This window comes from Ambystoma mexicanum, chromosome 11, assembly GCF_040938575.1.
Source record: "Ambystoma mexicanum isolate Mex_15411 chromosome 11, UKY_AmexF1_1, whole genome shotgun sequence".
NCBI classification, from domain to species: Eukaryota; Metazoa; Chordata; class Amphibia; order Caudata; family Ambystomatidae; genus Ambystoma; species Ambystoma mexicanum.
The window spans coordinates 1,379,628,384-1,379,648,251 of record NC_090934.1 but is presented as its reverse complement, the minus strand read 5'-3'; the positions used below and the strand labels follow the sequence as shown (position 1 = coordinate 1,379,648,251).

The 19,868-nt window shown below is 54.7% G+C and overlaps 1 protein-coding gene across 1 annotated transcript in view; it reads right to left on the bottom strand.

Moving 5' to 3' along the window:
* Positions 1 to 18,990, bottom strand: part of GATM (glycine amidinotransferase) — a 68,804-nt gene extending 49,814 nt beyond the window's left edge. The window contains exon 1 of the mRNA XM_069624976.1: positions 18,811 to 18,990. Coding sequence (XP_069481077.1) covers positions 18,811 to 18,879 — 69 coding nt within the window. The 5' untranslated portion in view covers positions 18,880 to 18,990. The remainder of the gene's footprint in view (positions 1 to 18,810) is intronic.
* Positions 18,991 to 19,868: the final 878 nt, after the last annotated feature.

The following is a 19,868-nucleotide window of genomic DNA, read 5'->3' as shown; positions in this document are numbered from 1 at the left end:
TGTGTCAATCAAGTACTGGTTCTCTTGCTTCTCAGCCCTCAATGTGTGCCATGGTGCTAATGCCTGTTTCCATTTCTTTGTTTTCATGTCTTTGCAGGGGAAGACGCACCTGATACTGCTGGGGTTGTGGAGATGGTGCAGACCCAGGAGGTGTCCCAGGGCCGACCAACCACCAGTGAGGGACGTGGTGTGGTGGTGGGGGAGAACCCACAAGTGCTGCAGGTCGTGCTCTCAAGGGGTGTCTCTGGCTGCACCTCCCCCGAGCTGTACTCAGGTGTTGATTCGGATGAGACCTACGTGCCGTCGCAGGTGAGTGTTCCAGGGAGGGATTCTGTTCTGTCTCACCCACCTGCACCAGGGTCAGTACCCTCCATGGGGATGTCAGTGTTGGCAGCTACGCCTTAGGTGGTTACGGATGCAGGGTCACACTCCGCGACATCTGATCCTGTTCCTGGGCCAGCAGATCAGAGGGGGAATGCAGTCCTGCAGCCTCAGGCAGTGCCGGCACAGCAAGGCGCAGTTCGCCTTGCCCCAGACAGGTGTGGTGGCCGCCGACGTGGTGGCCGTACGCCACCCGGCAATACCGCATGGGAGCAATCCATTTACGGTATGGCTACCCAACAGGCTGCATCATCCGAGATGATGGCTCAGGCCATGGATAGGGTGGCCACTTCCATTGTCCCCCCAGAAAGGCTGATGGAGCGACTAGAGCAGGCAACCGACTCCATCTGCCAGTCACACAGGGAGGACATGTTGGGGTCCAACAGGGACAGGCGGGCGGCACTGGCGACTCTGCAGGAGGCCATCTCCATTGAGTCCCAGGGCCACAGGGAAGCCCTGAGGCAGGAGCTCCTACACCTCAGGACGACTCTTGTTGAGCTTGAGGCTTCAACACACCAAAGGACAGAACAGCAGCTGGAGCGTCTCACCCGTACGCTCTCAGCTGAGATGCAGGCAACGAGGGCGGAGGTCCGGGCATCCCGTGAGTTGTTGCATGGGGACCTCCGCACACTCATCCTCCAGAACCAGACCTACCACACCCGCATGCTTGCAGCCATGGAGGAGCAGACTAGGGCCTTGCGTGGGCTGCCTCCCATAGTGCAACCACCTCCGGATGCAGCTGCACAGGGTGATAATAGCGACAGCAGTGATACTCCCACAATAGGGTAGCCGTGTGGGCCATGAGCCCATGGAGGTGTTTTATCTTCCCAGGATCCACGCAGGTGGGTTCTGGTGTGCATCCTGTCCTCGGACCTCCTGGGTGGCCTCCCCAACCCCCCGGGGCCCATCAATGGCCATTTTTGATTGTTTCTTTTTTTTATTTTTATTTTGATTTCTTTTATTCCCAATTTCTTTTGGGACGATCTGTTGGCTTCGATCTGTTGGCTCCGATCTGTTGGCTCCGATCTGTTGGCTTCGATGTGTTGGCTTCGATGTGTTGGCTCCGATGTGTTGGCTCCGATCTGTTGGCTTCGATGTGTTGGCTTCGATGTGTTGGCTCCGATGTGTTGGCTTCGATGTGTTGGCTTCGATCTGTTGGCTTCGATCTGTTGGCTTCGATCTGTTGGCTTCCGTTGTTCCTGTGGGCATACGCTGCATTGTGGCTGGGCACATGCAGGCTTGTAATGTATTTGGTTCAGATGCTTGGGTTTGAGTCACACACACCCCTCCTGCTTCCCGTTTCCATGGGCTTGCAAAGGGTGTGCCCAAGTGACAGTGAATTACACAGTGACGTTGGACTCCCATGAGCTGTGTGGCCAGTCTGTAGTCAATACTGTGTATACATTCATAGTGCATATTGCTGTTGTGTTGTACACTGCATGTTGCATTGATGTGTAACTCTTCTTCTGTGTCTACCTCCCAATTTGCAGGTCCCTTCCTCAAGTCCACACAAGGACCTCTAGTCTGGAGATGGGGACCATGTTGGCAGCAGTGCACCTACAACTCTACATGGCGCCAACACTGCACAGTTGGTAGTGGTGGGAGTGCAGGCATTTCCAGGTGGTGAGACTACTAATATGTAACATTTGTGATGTCATGTTAATGGTACTACGTGCTCAAGTATGTTGTTGGTCCGGCATTGCTGTGAGCATATCAGGTGTTGCAGGTTTCTAATAGTGCCACTGTACATAGTGAGAGTGATGTCATGTTGTGGGGATTACTTTGTTTACCTGCAATTAGCATGACATGGCACGGTGTGTCGTGTGGCAGTGCTGGTGTTGGGTTGGCTGACATGGCACTGTCCTCTTGTTGCATTTTGCAAGTGGGTATTCATTTTAGCTGCTTGAATGTGTAACTTCACAAAACTGCATTGGTGGTGTCTGTGTGGGTAGGGATGCACACATTGTGACACTTCCAGGTGAACAATCTCAGGCTGACATGGTATTCCCGGTTCATTCTCCAGACATTCATGATCAGTGTCAGGTTGAGTCTTCATTGATTGTCAGATGGAATGTGCCAGGGCAGTGTGCACTCCACAGGGGTGTGATTTCTATGTGAAGTAATTAGCCACTAGCTGTGTACGGGCTGCCTCCCCCCGTGCCCTTTCCCCTCCCATGCGCAGCGGCTGTGCATGTGGTTGGGGATGTGGGGCCACCACCATGTCCACGGCCAGGCCCCGGCGTGTTGCAACGTTGTGCAGGACACATGCTGCCACTATGATCCTGCACACTACTGGGGGAGCGTATAACAGCTGCCCGCCAGAACGGTCAAGGGAGCGAAAGCGTGACTTTAGCACTCCGAATGTGCGCTCCACTATGCCCCTGGTTGTAATGTGGGCTGTGTTATATCTTACCTGGGGTGGCGTGGTGGGGTTCCGAATTGGCGTCATCATGTGGGGGCTGAGAGGGTAGGCACTGTCCCCTGTGGAGGTGGGGATTGGTATCATTGGTGAGGTTGTGACCTTGCTCAGTATCCAACATGCATGCATGTGCAGTGGCATACATACTCACCAAGCAGCCATGTATCGCCATGCCGCCCAGCTTCTAGGTCCCGGCTTAGGGTGGACATTCGGTAAATGAAGCTGTCGTGGGTGGAGCCGGGATAGTTGGCATATACTGAGGTGATGATTCCCTTGGCATTACATGCTACCTGCACGTTGATGGAATGCCAGTGCTTGCGGTTCCTATAGATGTGCTCAGATGCCCTGGGGGGACGTAGAGCCACATGGGTGCAGTCGATGGCACCTAGCACTTTGGGGAATCGTGCCACTGCGTAAAAATCCAGGGCGGCAGCATGCCTTTCTGCAGGTGTTCTGGGCAGGTATATGTGCCTGCGGACTGATGGGCGTGCAGTCATGATGTTCAAGACCTGGTGTAGGCAGCGTGACTGGGTGGCCTGTGACACCCCACCCACTATGGCACTTGTCCGCTGAAATGATCCAGTGGCTAAGAAGTGCAGTACATTGAGGACCTTCTCCAGGGGGCTGAGTGCTTGGGAGCACAGGGTGGGTGATGTGAGGTCATCCTCCCACTCACTCACCAGGTCCAGTATGATGTGTGGTGGAAACCTGTACCTCCCATACACCTGGTCATCAGGCATCCCGAAAAGGCTGGTTCTGGGTGTGAATATTCTGGCCCTGACTATCCTCCTCCTCCTCCTTTGGTAGCCCACTGCCACTGCTGCTAGGAACGGTATGTTCATCCTGGCGTCTGAGCTTGTAATTGTTAAAGTCCGCAATTTTATGCTTTGCGCGTGTTCTAGGCGAGCGTGTGACCCGCGCACCCCTGGAATCCAGTTCCCAGTCCAATAGCGTGTGGAAATTCACACGCACCACGGGATACAGCGTGTGACCCGCGCACCCCTGGAATCCAGTTCCCAGTCCAATAGCGTGTGGAAATTCACACGCACCACGGGATACAGCGTGTGACCCGCGCACCCCTGGAATCCAGTTCCCAGTCCAATAGCGTGTGGAAATTCACACGCACCACGGGATACAGCGTGTGACCCGCGCACCCCTGGAATCCAGTTCCCAGTCCAATAGCGTGTGGAAATTCACACGCACCACGGGATACAGCGTGTGACCCGCGCACCCCTGGAATCCAGTTCCCAGTCCAATAGCGTGTGGAAATTCACACGCACCACGGGATACAGCGTGTGACCCGCGCACCCCTGGAATCCAGTTCCCAGTCCAATAGCGTGTGGAAATTCACACGCACCACGGGATACAGCGTGTGACCCGCGCACCCCTGGAATCCAGTTCCCAGTCCAATAGCGTGTGGAAATTCACACGCACCACGGGATACAGCGTGTGACCCGCGCACCCCTGGAATCCAGTTCCCAGTCCAATAGCGTGTGGAAATTCACACGCACCACGGGATACAGGTTCGCTGACGTACTTGCGTGTGTAAGTGGCCGCGCACCCATTAAATACACGTACATAGGCCAATCACGCGATGACACTCTGACGTGCAGTATTTCCACGTGTGTTCCGTCATCACGTGCTGAGTGGGGAACGCCCGTGCGGGTCACGTCAGACGCGCTTACGCGCTGAGGGACTCTGGTCCAATAGAATCGCGTATGCGTGCTGACGCGCTTACGCGCTAAGGGCCTTTCCTCGGATTTCACGCTGACGTGCAGGATTTTCACGTGCCAAATCACTCCGTATCAAGCTGGCCACCCGAAAACACACGGAACACCACGCACCTGCCCAGAAGGCCGAGTTACTGCCCCCCAGTGCCCCGAGCAGCCTCCCACGTGCTATCTGCTGCTGCCTGCCTGCCTGCCTGCTGCCACCGTGCCCTGCCATTTGGTGCCTGCACATCAGCCATCTGCAGGGGTCCAGTTGCTGTGTCCCCCCCTGCTGGAACTGAAGACTCCCAACTGGGATTACATCGCTCCACAGCCCAGCCCCAGGACCCAGTTGCCCACCCACACCTGCCTCTGGGGTTGCCATGTCGGGCACTTCCACATCTGGCACCAGTGGCAACCCCAGGCCAGAGGGGCAGAGGGGCACCAGCTTCACTGCCACCGAAGTTGGTGTCCTGGTGGAGCATGTCCTGGGGCAGTATGATGCCCTCTTTGGATCGTCCCGCGCCAGCAAGGAAGGACGGGAGAGGATCTGGGCCGACTGTGTGGTTGCCATCAACGCGGAGGGGGTGGCAACCCGCAACGTCCAGAAGATCAAGAAGCGCTGGGAGGACTTGAGGGCCAGGACCCTTGTGAAGGCCCGGCGCCTCGTGGAGGGGGGCCGGGGCCGCATGAGTTCCATCCAGAAGAGGGTCCTGGAACGCGTACGCCCAGCGCTCCACGCCCAGGTCCTTGAGAGGGAGGCCCGTCTGGAGTTGAGCGGTATGTGTCCAAGCATTACTGTGTGAGACAGGGCATGTTGCGGTGTGCTGGTTCTATGATACTTGCCTGTATGTGTGCCATGGGCCATGTATGCATGTATGTGTGCAGGGACATCATGGTAATGCATGTGCGACCAGTGATGTGTGACCCACATGGTTGTTGCATGTGTTGAAATGCGGCATGGGGAGCCCTATGCAGATTTTGGACATGAGAGCATGCCAGTCTCTGTACCTGGACATGGATGGGGGTGAAGGATGGGTGCTGATGCCAGGTACATATATGGTAGCCATGTCTGTGTGCCTGACCTGCGTGTCTGTGACTTGTGCATGCCATGGATGCATGACACATGTGTGTGACAATGCACAGATTCAGTGGCGCACCCAACTTACCCTTGTTTCGCCTGTGTTCGGTGTGTTTGGGGCCAGATGGATGTGACTGAGGTGAAGTGTGTGCATGTGATATGCATGAGCCATGATGCATGTGAGTTACATATCATTGAATGTTTCTAGAGTCCATTGGACATGCATGGAAATGTCCATGGCATGCACCATGCCTGTTACTGTGTGTGTTTTGCCTGGACTGACCCATGTGTTGTGGAGGGACATGATGGAAGTGTACTTTGACAGTGGTGCTCATCTGCTATTGCTTCCTGTCTAGGGGACCATTGTACAGTAGCCTGATGCTTGTGTCCTTTGTCTCCCTCTACGCAGCGGCTAGTGAAGAAGAGGGCGGAGACGGCGCTGTGGAGCAAGGCGGCGGGGATGCCCCCACGGCTGCAGCGGAAGGGGTGGGTGAGCCCCCACAGGGGCCTGCTACGGCGGGAGACGGTGAGGAGCCATCCAGGTTGGTGGTTTGCACAGAGGAGGAGGAGGCCGACACTGGTGCACACATGGGGCCTGGTGGGAGCATCCCTGCTGGTGCAAGTGGTGCAGTCCAGGGCCAGGGGCAGGAGGCAGCACAGGTCACCGTGGAGGGGCCTGTGCATGTCACTGTCCCTGACCCTGTGAGTGCACCACCATGCACCAGCAGGGATGCCCCGTCCCAGGCCCGTCCGCAGGTAGAGGGGATGTCCATGTCACCTGACTCCCCTCCACCTGCGGACGTGGTGTAACCCCTGGCCGCGTGGAGAAGGTCCTGATTGGGGTCGCGATGCGCACGGCTGTGATTCGTGATGACGTGCGTGCTTCCCGGGAGGAGCACGCACGTCATCACGAAGTGCACCGTGCCGACGTGGCCCAATTGGGATCGGCCATGTTCGGGGGTTTCCTGCATGTGTTGGCCAATCTGACGGCCCTCTCCTCCTCTGTGCAGGCTATCCACCGGTCGTTCTCCTTGCCGTCTTCCGGCCCAGATGCCACCAGGGCCCCCTGTGGACCTGCCCCGACCAATGCAGCCAGCTCGGTGGGGATCCCATCCCTGCCACAGTTGGGAGTCGGAGGTCCAGCAGGGGTGGACAACACAGCAAGTGGACCCCAGCAGATGGAAGATGTGACGGCATCATCGGGCAGGGCACGTGCACGACGGCGTCGGTGGTTTCCATCAGCCTGGATGCCGTCGTGCTGGCAGAGGCAGTGGCGTCGGAGGCAGCAGCGGGCTCGACGTGGGAGGCATCATGGCTCGGGGCCATCAAGATCAGAGGGGCAGGCATCGGCCGGAGGGCAGGGCAACCCTGGGATGGTGGTGTGTTCCGTGTGGGAGGAGTTTGGCCAGCGGATAGGTGCGGAGCGGCAGCGGGCAGAGGAGGAACGGCTCACGATGGTCAGGGCGGAGGACTCCATGCGGAGGGCGCTGAGGCGGGCTGAGTGCCTCGAGGGTCTTCGCAGGGAGTTTGAGCTTGACACTGCGTTATCCCTGCGGGACCTCGGGGCCAGGGAACATGCCCGCCTCCAAGCCATTGACCAGGAGTTCGATGATGCCCTGGCCGATGACAACAACCAGTGAGCCGTCCGAATAGCCCGCTGCCTTTGTATATAGTTGTATAGTTAGGGTTAGGTTTCCTTTGTTTTTTTGATTTTTTTTTGGTTGCGATTGGACAATGCACCACTTTTTTGTATATAGTTCACTTTTTAGTTAGTAGTCAGTTAGGTTTAATTTGGTAGGGCTCATGGACCCAGGATGATCTTCTTCATTGGCTTATTTTAATTTTTCAGATTATTTTCTTGGACATTCATCTTGTTTTGTTTGATTTGCTTTGTGTTTTTTCTTATTTCATTTCCATTCTACTTGCTGTTAAATACATATTATTTTTTTAATCTTCAATGTGTCGTATCATCTCATTGCTTTCAGGCATGTCATGTTGGGTGTTTTGTCATTCACTTGCAGCCATTGTGTGTGACAGACATGTGTTAAATTGCATTATTTAAATTGGGGGTGTAACATGTAATTGCCTTTGATATGTGGGTGGGTGTGATAGTTGGTTGGGCCTTTTGGCAGGGGAGGATGGGCATTACGGACATGATTGGGGAATGTTGGGACCCAGGTGCAGGGGGGCATGGATTGGACATGGGTGGGGGCCTGCTGGCAGGTGCCCCACAGTGCTGGGGGGTGGGGGTGGTGGGGGACATGAGTGGGGGCCTGGTGGAGGGTGACCCTGCACTGCTGGGGTGTGGGGGTGGTGGGTGACATGAGTGGGGGCCTGGTGGAGGGTGCCCCTGCACTGCTGGGGTGTGGGGGTGGTGGTAGACATGAGTGGGGGCCTGGTGGAGGGTGACCCTGCACTGCTGGGGTGTGGGGGTGGTGGGTGACATGAGTGGGGGCCTGGTGGAGGGTGCCCCTGCACTGCTGGGGTGTGGGGGTGGTGGGTGACATGAGTGGGGGCCTGGTGGAGGGTGACCCTGCACTGCTGGGGTGTGGGGGTGGTGGGTGACATGAGTGGGGGCCTGGTGGAGGGTGACCCTGCACTGCTGGGGTGTGGGGGTGGTGGGTGACATGAGTGGGGGCCTGGTGGAGGGTGCCCCTGGTGGCTGGGGTTTGGGGGTGGTGGGAGACATGAGTGGGGGCCTGGTGGAGGGTGACCCTGCACTGCTGGGGTGTGGGGGTGGTGGGTGACATGAGTGGGGGCCTGGTGGAGGGTGACCCTGCACTGCTGGGGTGTGGGGGTGGTGGGTGACATGAGTGGGGGCCTGGTGGAGGGTGCCCCTGGTGGCTGGGGGGTGGGGGGTGACATGAGTGGGGGCCTGGTGGAGGGTGCCCCTGGTGGCTGGGGGGTGGGGGTGGTGGTAGACATGAGTGGGGGCCTGGTGGAGGGTGCCCCTGGTGGCTGGGGTTTGGGGGTGGTGGGAGACATGAGTGGGGGCCTGGTGGAGGGTGACCCTGCACTGCTGGGGTGTGGGGGTGGTGGGTGACATGAGTGGGGGCCTGGTGGAGGGTGACCCTGCACTGCTGGGGTGTGGGGGTGGTGGGTGACATGAGTGGGGGCCTGGTGGAGGGTGCCCCTGGTGGCTGGGGGTGGTGGGTGACATGAGTGGGGGCCTGGTGGAGGGTGCCCCTGGTGGCTGGGGGTGGTGGTAGACATGAGTGGGGGCCTGGTGGAGGGTGACCCTGCACTGCTGGGGTGTGGGGGTGGTGGGTGACATGAGTGGGGGCCTGGTGGAGGGTGACCCTGCACTGCTGGGGTGTGGGGGTGGTGGGTGACATGAGTGGGGGCCTGGTGGAGGGTGCCCCTGGTGGCTGGGGGTGGTGGGAGACATGAGTGGGGGCCTGGTGGAGGCTGACCCTGGTGGCTGGGGGGTGGGGGTGGTGGGAGACATGAGTTGGACATGGGTGGGGGCCTGCTGGCAGGTGCCCCACAGTGCTGGGGGGTGGGGGTGGTGGGGGACATGAGTGGGGGCCTGGTGGAGGGTGACCCTGCACTGCTGGGGTGTGGGGGTGGTGGGTGACATGAGTGGGGGCCTGGTGGAGGGTGCCCCTGCACTGCTGGGGTGTGGGGGTGGTGGTAGACATGAGTGGGGGCCTGGTGGAGGGTGACCCTGCACTGCTGGGGTGTGGGGGTGGTGGGTGACATGAGTGGGGGCCTGGTGGAGGGTGCCCCTGCACTGCTGGGGTGTGGGGGTGGTGGGTGACATGAGTGGGGGCCTGGTGGAGGGTGCCCCTGGTGGCTGGGGTTTGGGGGTGGTGGGAGACATGAGTGGGGGCCTGGTGGAGGGTGACCCTGCACTGCTGGGGTGTGGGGGTGGTGGGTGACATGAGTGGGGGCCTGGTGGAGGGTGCCCCTGGTGGCTGGGGGTGGTGGGAGACATGAGTGGGGGCCTGGTGGAGGCTGACCCTGGTGGCTGGGGGGTGGGGGTGGTGGGAGACATGAGTTGGACATGGGTGGGGGCCTGCTGGCAGGTGCCCCACAGTGCTGGGGGGTGGGGGTGGTGGGGGACATGAGTTGGACATGGGTGGGGGCCTGCTGGCAGGTGCCCCACAGTGCTGGGGGGTGGGGGTGCAAGGGGACATGAGTTGGTGTTCATTAGTTCAAGGAGACATGTGCCTTTGCTGGGGGGCATGCCCATGGTGGGTGGGCTGCCTGCGGGACATGACCAGGGATGCAGGGTAGTCCCCTGTGGTGTGGGCTGCCTGCAGGGGCCGTGGAGGGTGTACAGGGTACACCTGGGAGGACCCACACTGTCAAATCACATGTGGAACTTCACGCGCACCCCTGATATACACGCGCCCAGGCTATTCGCGTGTGGAACTTCCCGCGCACCCCTGGAATACACGCGCCCAGGCTATTCGCGTGTGGAACTTCCCGCGCACCCCTGAAATACACGCGCCCAGGCTATTCGCGTGTGGAACTTCCCGCGCACCCCTGAAATACACGCGCCCAGGCTATTCACGTGTGGAACTTCACGCGCACCCCTGAAATACACGCGCCCAGGCTATTCGCGTGTGGAACTTCCCGCGCACCCCTGAAATACACGCGCCCAGGCTGTTCGCGTGTGGAACTTCCCGCGCACCCCTGAAATACACGCGCCCAGGCTGTTCGCGTGTGGAACTTCCCGCGCACCCCTGAAATACACGCGCCCCCAGGCTATTCGCGTGTGGAACTTCCCCCGCACCCCTGGAATACACGCGCCTAGGCTATTCGCGTGTGGAACTTCCCGCGCACCCCTGAAATACACGCACCCAGGCTATTCGCGTGTGGAACTTCCCGCGCACCCCTGAAATACACGCGCCCAGGCTATTCGCGTGTGGAACTTCCCGCGCACCCCTGAAATACACGCGCCCAGGCTGTTCGCGTGTGGAACTTCCCGCGCACCCCTGAAATACACGCGCCCCCAGGCTATTCGCGTGTGGAACTTCCCCCGCACCCCTGAAATACACGCGCCTAGGCTATTCGCGTGTGGAACTTCCCGCGCACCCCTGAAATACACGCACCCAGGCTATTCGCGTGTGGAACTTCCCGCGCACCCCTGAAATACACGCGCCCAGGCTATTCGCGTGTGGGACTTCCCGCGCACCCCTGAAATACACGCGCCCAGGCTGTTCGCGTGTGGAACTTCCCGCGCACCCCTGAAATACACGCGCCCAGGCTGTTCGCGTGTGGAACTTCCCGCGCACCCCTGAAATACACGCGCCCCCAGGCTATTCGCGTGTGGAACTTCCCCCGCACCCCTGAAATACACGCGCCTAGGCTATTCGCGTGTGGAACTTCCCGCGCACCCCTGAAATACACGCACCCAGGCTATTCGCGTGTGGAACTTCCCGCGCACCCCTGAAATACACGCGCCCAGGCTATTCGCGTGTGGGACTTCCCGCGCACCCCTGAAATACACGCGCCCAGGCTGTTCGCGTGTGGAACTTCCCGCGCACCCCTGAAATACACGCGCCCAGGCTGTTCGCGTGTGGAACTTCACGCGAACCCCTGATATACACGTAGCCCGCTCCCCCAGACCCGATCGCGTGTGAAACTTCACGTGAACCCCTGTGATGCACGTACCCTGCTGAAATCGCGTGTTAGACTTCCCGCGCACCCCGGTATACACGCACACGTATTTTTTGTCAGCGGGTGTCCGTGTTTGTGGGTACCCCTTTGCACGTCATTTTTCCTGGAGGGCCACAGTATGGGACATTCATCATGGCAGTATATAGGTGCGATTTGTTGGCGCACCTTTTGGCGCACATTTCTTACAGCCGCAGAGACGCTACCGCCTGCTTTCTTGTGGCGGTCGTGTTTGTGCCTGTGCGCTGGTTTGAGCGTGCGCTTTTTTCCCCTATTCTATTCCATGAATACGTGTTGTAGGCGAGCGTGTGGGCGTTCCGCGCACTTGTGCCCTGTACTTCCCCCGTGTCGCCCACGTTTTGGCAAGTTGTTCCCCATTCCGAGTGTTACGCCCGTGTTCCGCCTACTTTTGTTGCGTGCGCCGCGCTATGTGCGATTTTCGCTGTGGCCTGTGCGATTTTCGCAGGGACCTGGCGCACGCTGTTAGATGGCCTGTGCGCCAACGTGCGCCGCGCACTTTTTTTTGCACATCCGCTGGTTTTCTCGCGCACGGCCTTCCATGAATCGACGTGCGCTGCTTTTCGTGCGATTTTCGCAATTGCACTGCGATTTTCGCTATTCCACTGCGATTCGCACGTTTTTGCCCACTTGCGCCGCGCTAATTATTCCATGAATCGGCCTGCAGGTGTGTGCAGTTTTTGCGCTAGAAGCCCCATAAATGAAATAAAAACAATGACATGCATTGTAAAGTTGCATTAATGGGCGGGGATTACTGAGAGCAGGCCCGTCAGACTCCTTTCACTCACAAGCTCTGCAAACTACATTTAGCAAGCTGCCCCGCTATGATTCAGTCACTATAATGCACGATGATAAAAAAACATGATCAATTCAACAAGAACTGAAGCATTCCCCCGCTAAACATCCTGGGGCCAAATAGGTTTTTCTAAGGCAAAACATAAGACCAATTTTGTTTTTGCAAATACCAGCCCCTAGTTCTGGAGAAGATTGCAAGTGCATCTTGGAGCTAGTTGTTTAGGGCCGGATACATGGAATTTTTTTGCCCGGTTCAAAGTGACTTTGCACTGCTGAAAAGTGACATTGCACTTCTGACACAAACCTTGATTCGTGGAACTGTGCAAAGTGTATTTTTGCAGTGCAACGTCGGTGCAGTCATGTTGTACTGCAAAAATGACTGCACTGGCTTTGCACTGCAAAAATACACTTTGCACAGTTCCATGAATCAGGGTTTGTGTCGACAGTGCAATGTCACTTTTCAGCAGTGCAAAGTCACTTTGAACCGGGAAAAAAGATTCCATGAATCGAGCTGGCACAGGGTTCGAAATTGAGTGGAGCTCAATGTTATAGTTAGCTTCTGCTTCTGGCATTGTAGAGCCTACTTAGCTTGAAACCAACATCTCCCAGGAGCTAAGTTTGGCTCCTATGGGCAACTAGTGCTTTCCAAACATGCAAATGTGACATTAACTTTGAGTATTTAAGAATGTTAATAAAGAAGAATTAGAACACATCTAATACACATTTAAACACAATGGTTCCTACAAAATGGACACAATGTTAAAGGAGCATCTCTGGTAGCTCCTGGTTCCCCTGCAGTAGCTCCTGCCTACAGGGTGATGCCCGACACCCAGGTGCCTGGTTTTAGATCCTGCTCATCGAATCTCAATTTTTAACCATGTAGGGTCTCTTGACTTGAGGCCGTTTCCATTTTGCCTGTCAATTTTCCTTTTGGTCCAATGACCACAAATAGACAGCGAATATTTATCACACCTGTAAACTCTCAGGGGTTGACCCCCCTCCCCCCCACTCTTGGGTCCAATCTCAGGGGTCACCCACATTTATACCAAATACTCTTGAATATTAATAATTGTGTGTTTGCGGTTAATGTTTGAAGACCTGCTCGAGAGTGTTGGTGGGAGACACACATGTTAACAAGTCATGTGCCACTACTGACCTTCTCCTTTGTCTGCAATTCATCAATTCTGTTTTCATAATGATATTCATTGTTTTTTTGTGTTACTTGTGCTCACAATGACTATGAGCTCTTTGGCAGTGGCACACACAAGGTGATATACTGTGTATTAGAGTGGACATGTTGTGGTGTTGCAAATCATTATTTGCAGTGGGATGGGGAAGGGCCAGAGATGCATGTGCTTTGTAAGCCCGGCTTGTGCCCACTTTTTCTATAGAAAGAATTACAAATAATAACAACGCCAAGTCTTGCCAGTTGCAAGTGGGTCATCTGGGCATTCCCCTGGGTTGACCCTCTCTGTAGGCCGCAGTTAAGAGGGGTGGACACCACATCTAATTTCATTACGTTAAGAGGATTCATGTAGTGCTCCGCTGCCATTTATGTGGCCATTAAGGCTTTGGTGGATCCGAAAAAGGGGGGTGAGTTAGTGGGTGCAAATATCCAGCACGAATAATCATTGTATGGGCCAGATATTTTGATATACAACTCCCATGATCCTTCACCGTTGACTATGCAAGCTAGGGCGAAAGAGTGCTGAAGACCAAAACACAGGGCAGCCCACTAATGTGCAAACATGCAGAGGAAGAATCCCTGCTCAGGGGAGGGGGCGATCGGACCTGTTTATTTGGGGTTAGAGGGGGCGGGGCAGAATAGCACATTAAATGGTACTGGTCTTCTTAATTAAGGACATTTATGTAGCTATTTGTGCTTTTAAAACAGGTGCTGGTTTTTTTCGCAGAGTTGTATCCAATAAACACACGTATGCCCTGAGAGAGAGAGCGAGAGAAAGAGGAAGAGAGAGAGAGGGAGAGAGTTTGTGTGTGTGTGTAAACAGACCTCCGGATTTAGCCTGAAGGCTCTGGGTTTTATGCTCGTCTCCGGGGAAGAGCTTGGAGTCTACAGGTTTTCCGGCGACTGGCCCATAGTTGCTGTGGCTCCGCCAATGCCTCTATCCAATTGGCTACAAAAGATCATTAGTTGCCATTCGGGTGGAGGCCTGAGCGGTGAGACCCAGGAATGGCACAAATTTGGATTCCTGTGACGGCCCGAGCTCAGTAAGTTACAGCTGGTCGCAGTGACTAACTTTGCGACTTCAGTGTCTCTTGTTGGAGACAGTTGCTGGCCCATCTGTGCAAACGGCATCGCCGGCCCTGGCTGCCCTCAGGACTTGGCTGACGCCCCCGAGCCGAGATCCACCCATCATCATCCGGCGGCAGCACAGGCTAGGCCGCTGCAGCTGATCTGACTGATGTCGGACTTTTGCTGTGTGTGTGTGTGTGGGCCTGTGAAAGAAGGTAGTCTGCGACATTGTCTCGAGACTACTCGTGCATGCACAGTCAGTGTTATACTGATATGTAATGAAATCTGTTATGCAGCTCTGGGCTGCTTAGAGCAGAACTGGTGCTAAGGATAGCCTACGTGATGGTTGGATTGCACTTGCGTTCTTGTTAGTGTTTCAGTCTTTGATCCAGGGATGAGTTTTCGCACACTACAAGATAGGTTCTTTTATAATGCAGACCAGCATCTTCCCTTTCTTGTTTCGGCAGCCATCTTGACTTAGTCATGAGGGTGCTTCCAGTTAATTTAAAGACAATGGACTTTATGTACAGATGATAAAAGGGCCTCTCCTTTTAGTGTATCTTTCTTATGCTCTTACTTTATGGCCATGTGTCAATATTATTTCTGGTCCATCTCTACTCAGTGTGGATACTCTGAACTTACCTAAGCACAGACCTGCCTACATTTGAAAATCAGAAATCCTGAGATGTATTCCCCGCCCATAGCCACACAAGACTGCCCACCTGCACATAGATCCGCCCACATGTCAAAAAGGCAAACACACTTTTGAAATATAAAGGCATGGGGACAGTCTTTCCTTCCAGAAAGATTATTTGATTTTATGCAACATTTATTTGGATTCATAAAGCTCTAACAGCCCTCGGGCATCGCTGTGCTGTTACAGGATACTTGCTTAGGAGCACAACAAATTAGACGTATTGATGGTTACAGAGAAAAACAGTTGACATGATTTACATAATTTACATATCAGCAGTATTTCAGCAGCTTACAGAGTGGTCTACGGTGTGCAGTACAATAGTGTAGTACAGTAGAAGTGACAGTTATGTACGCATTAGGCAGTGAAGTTTAGTGGAAAAGTTGTGTTTTGAGGGCCTTCCAGAATGAAATGAGGGATGTCTCTTTCCTGATGGCGGGTGGTAATGCATTCCAGATTTTAGGAGCTAGGACGAGAAAGCTGAAGCCTCCAGCTATTTGTCTTTTGAAGGAATGGACTGCGAGTTGGTTGCAGTGTTGGGTCCACCTAGGTCTGTTAGAGGTGGCTCAGTGAATAGATTCCTATAGGTAGGACGGTGCTGTTTGGGACGGGCTGGTTTGTGTAATGGAGAGGGTTTTAAGGAGGATGCGCTCTTTCAGAGGGAACCATTGTGTGTCCTGTCTAGCTTGGGAAATGTGCTCTCTCTTGGGGATGCTGAGGGATGTTCAGAGTGCGTTGTTTTGTATGGTTTGTAGTTTCTTCATGTTTTTGCCTGTGGTGCCTAGGAATAGGACGTCGCAATAGTCTAACTTTGCCCACACCGTAGGTCTGGCTATAGATAGGCAGTTTTTGGGGGAGAGGTAGGGTTTAACAGCGTTAATGATCTTAGTTGTTAGAGCAGCAGAGGGAGCAATGGCGTTCACTTGACGAGAAATGGAGAGAGTGGAGTCTAGGTATACCCCTAGCGTTTTGGCTGTTGCAGAGGTGATGAACATAACCAGCACTGGCCAATGGACTGGGCTCTTGCCGGGTCCGACATCGGATATCTGACTGGATCACGGGACCCGGCCTGCCTCAGGCTGGGCCTGGCGGCTCAGTGATCTAATCTGCTCTGTGCAAGCGCACACAGAGAGATTACTTTACCAAGTCGCCAGTTTCGTCGAGGCTCAGTGAAATATGCCAGTAAAGATTCTAGCATTTGTAGTCTCAGTCAAAATGGGGGGAATTTCACAATTGTACATGTTTTGCCTACCATATTTCTCCTAATGTTTATAAAAGATGACTTGAGGGTACAGAAAGCATGGTAAGGTACGCACACATATATAATTCCTTAAGTATATTTGGTTGGTACCTTACAATGGTTTGTGTACTTTTCAGGCCATCTTTTATAAAGCAGAGCATTGTTGAAAGCTGAAAGCTAAACAGGGGTCAGGGGAGATGAGCGTGCAAGCGAGTTGTGAATTTTTGCCCAGAATGTCATGTGGCAAGGGAGTTTACAGGTCTGGAGACTGGGGCAGTTATTTTCCCTGGTTATGGCCCTGTGCTGCTTTTCAGGGCACAAGAAAGGATACATGTGGGTGGACAGTGTCACTTTTTTCAGCAGGCAGTGTTTGGGTACCAGGATTTCACCCAGGTTGCGTGTTCCCAGTGTTGCCGCTTACCCACAAGACCACACAAAACTGTCATGAAAGCAGGTCTCATATTTGGATCTTTTGTTTTCCAGGGAATATTACACTATAGATTGCTGGATTTAAAAGGCAAGCACCTTTTATATTTTGCCAGCATAGTTACTGGAAAGAAGCAGCATGAAAGAAATGGCACCATTTTAAAACTATTATTTTGAACATATCCTTTGAGCAGCGTCCAACAGCCTGCTCCGCCCCCTCTGAACTCTGCCCCCTTGGAACCCTGACTCCTCCTCCAAACTTCACCCCCACCTCAGCCCTTGTGGGATCCCCCTTTCAATTGTTTACATTTCCACTAGTGGACATAACCAGGAGAACGCTTCTTTTTTCTGAAAGGATTCCCTTTCTGGTAGGAGGCCAACAGTAATCACTTTTATTCTCCTTATGAACTGGCTGTCATTGCCGTCACTCATGGCAGCACTTGAATATATTACAAAATGCTCACTCTTTTGAGAGGCTCCCCCTAAGTACTGTTTGATCTAGTGAAACAGCAGGAAGTGGCATGGTCAAGTAACCCACGCCCAAAGGCTCACAGAACACACGTGGGAATGTTCTATTGCATTTTTCTGACAAGGTCATGCATTTTGTCACAGCCAGATGCGTTGCTAGGTGGGGGGGGGGCTAAGGGAGCTATAGCCCGTGATCTTTTGGTTGTAGCCCCGATAGAATCTCAGGAGCTACAACCAAAAGGCTAGCTAGCCCAGAGTCTCGACAGTCCCAACATCAACCGTGTCTTTTCCAGACCTAGCAACACCCCTAGTCACTGCACATTTTTGGTAAAACAAGTTTTCAGCATAAACCATACACCCCTGTGCTCAACAACCACACACAGCCTTCCCTGGCTCGGGGGTCAACTTGGTGTGATAACGAGGCTTCTGGCTAAACTTTGATTGATTGAAAGGCACATGAGCGAGCGCATAAACACGCCAGCACGCAAAATATGTTTTTAAAAGCACGCGCCACCGGTGACACCCCTGTGGGATGCGGAAATGCGGTGCCCACATTTGAGGCAGAGGTGCTGTGAGGGGTTTCCCGCCTTCTTTCGCCGCCTCTTCCCAAGGCCCTGCCATTTTGAGCTCCGAGGTCATCATGCACACGAGGGGGACACCCGCTGCGGGAGTTCCGGAGCGGGTGGGGGAGGGGCAGAGAGATGGCCTGCCGCTTTAAGACCAGCGAGCCAGCCACCAGGGCTTCGCATTCAGGCACCAAAACACCGTACTTGAAATGAGAAGGTGCGCAGTGGAATGCTCTCTCACGCCGATCCTTGCATGGGGAGTGGGATAACAGACACGGGGGGAGGGGCGGGCCGGCTGATAGATGCACAAAATATGGAGACATCTCACGCATAAAAAAAACCTGCAGGAAGTGCAAGCGTTACCGCCCCACTCGTAAATGCACTGCCACGGCGAGAAACCACAACCCCTCCGCATGCTACCACACAGCTGGGACCCAAAACCACATTTCTAAGGCGCACATTGGCATGTTACACAAACCAAGCAGGCTGTGGGTATACCACACACCCAGATCCCAGTAGGTGCTGCCCGAACAGCTCCCCTGGGTCAGAACCTGTGCATGGACAGCCCGTGCTTAACTGTTAACTGACAGGGAGGGTTTGCAGCGGAGCAACGGCTTGAAAACACAGAAACGAGTGGAGTGCATGTTGCCCAGGATCAGGCGGGTGTGCAGAGAAGCAGCAGGGCGCGCGCAAGAGCATTATTTGTCGGGTGTCGTTTGCAGAGGGTGCGGGGCGACTGAATCGCAAAAAGGCTCCAGGGCGTTTGCAGAAATGCGGCGGTGTGGGTTTGCAGAAAAGTGGCAGCATGAATTTGAAGAAAAGCAGCAAGTTGGGTGTGTTTCATTTGAAGCAGGGTGGTGTGGCCAGTTGCTGGGTGGTTAACAGAGAAATGGCGAGGTTTGGGGGGGGGGGGAGGGGAGAGTTTGCAGGGGAACCGCGGTGGCGCAGGGTAGATAAGCAGCCATGCGTGGTTAGTAAAGGAGGGTTGCCACCGGCCAGGCTGCTCCTATCCCCCAGGATGGTCAAGGACGATCAGGAGCGGATTTCATCAATAGATATCGCACCCACTGGGCAAATGGGGCGTTGTTAATGCGCGGAACCATGCAGCGCCAGTCGCCACGTCGCGGCACGCACCATTGAGCCTATGTAGTGCACGGCTTCGGCTCCCCGGCTCCCCCCTCTCACGCATCTCACGCGCAGCATGGCGGCTCCGTCTGGCTGGTGGGGGGAATGTTTTCGGGCTGCTGGTGCAGAGTTCGCTGACCCTCGGTGCCCGGCGCTGGCTGCTCTCAAATCTGGTGAAAGGGATCCGTTGTACGGGGGGCTTTATATCAGCTCTGCGAGCCCCCTTGCCATTGGCTGCCGCGGATAACAGGTGGTGATGCAGGCAGCGCCAAAGGTCACCGCATTCCCAGATTAGAAACTCTTCATTCCAAGGATGGCGGGCCGCTTCCCTTTTTTAGCACAGCCTGCGGTCCCAGCGCGGCTGGGGCAGCGAGCAAGGGCTGCTTTGCCTCCCTCCCTTGCCCACGTGCCGCACGACCGCATGCAGCAGGAGTGAGCACGGGGCCGGGGCTTCATGCCTCCAGGCCAGGCGGTGGGCGAGGGAGTGCCTAGGAATCACTCCCAACCCCCCTAATCTGGGTTTATGAATGGCTGCACAGGACAGTGACCCGAATCATTGAGGTTTACTGGACGTTTAGCGCGAACCCCCCCCGTCACTGCTGCTTTGCAATGCTTTCAGTATATGAGTATTTATTTATGTGTATTTCTAATTTATGGCCCTTTAATTCAGGACTGAATTCCTTGCATAATTCTTAGTGCAGCCAATGGAGTTTTAAGTGGGAAAACCCCTAGTCTTTAGTTCTTTTTTCTTTCTATGTGAAAGCAAAGTCCAGCTCTGTGGAAAATGTTCTTTGTTGTTCATTTATCGTGCGACCACCATCTGAGTAAGAGTCAGGGACTTCGAAAGCTATTGCATCTGCCATCTCACTATCATATTTCCGGTTAGTCCAGCAAAAAGTATACATTGGATTTGGGTTGATTTTAAAACTGGCCTAAAACGGCACCAAACTCGTTCTCTGCAGAACGTGTTCTGGAACGTTCCTACAGCACGCACTGCATTTTACTTTGAAATTCGTTCCCTGTGTTTTCATTGCATTGTACATGTAATGGCAGGCAATGCTGCATAA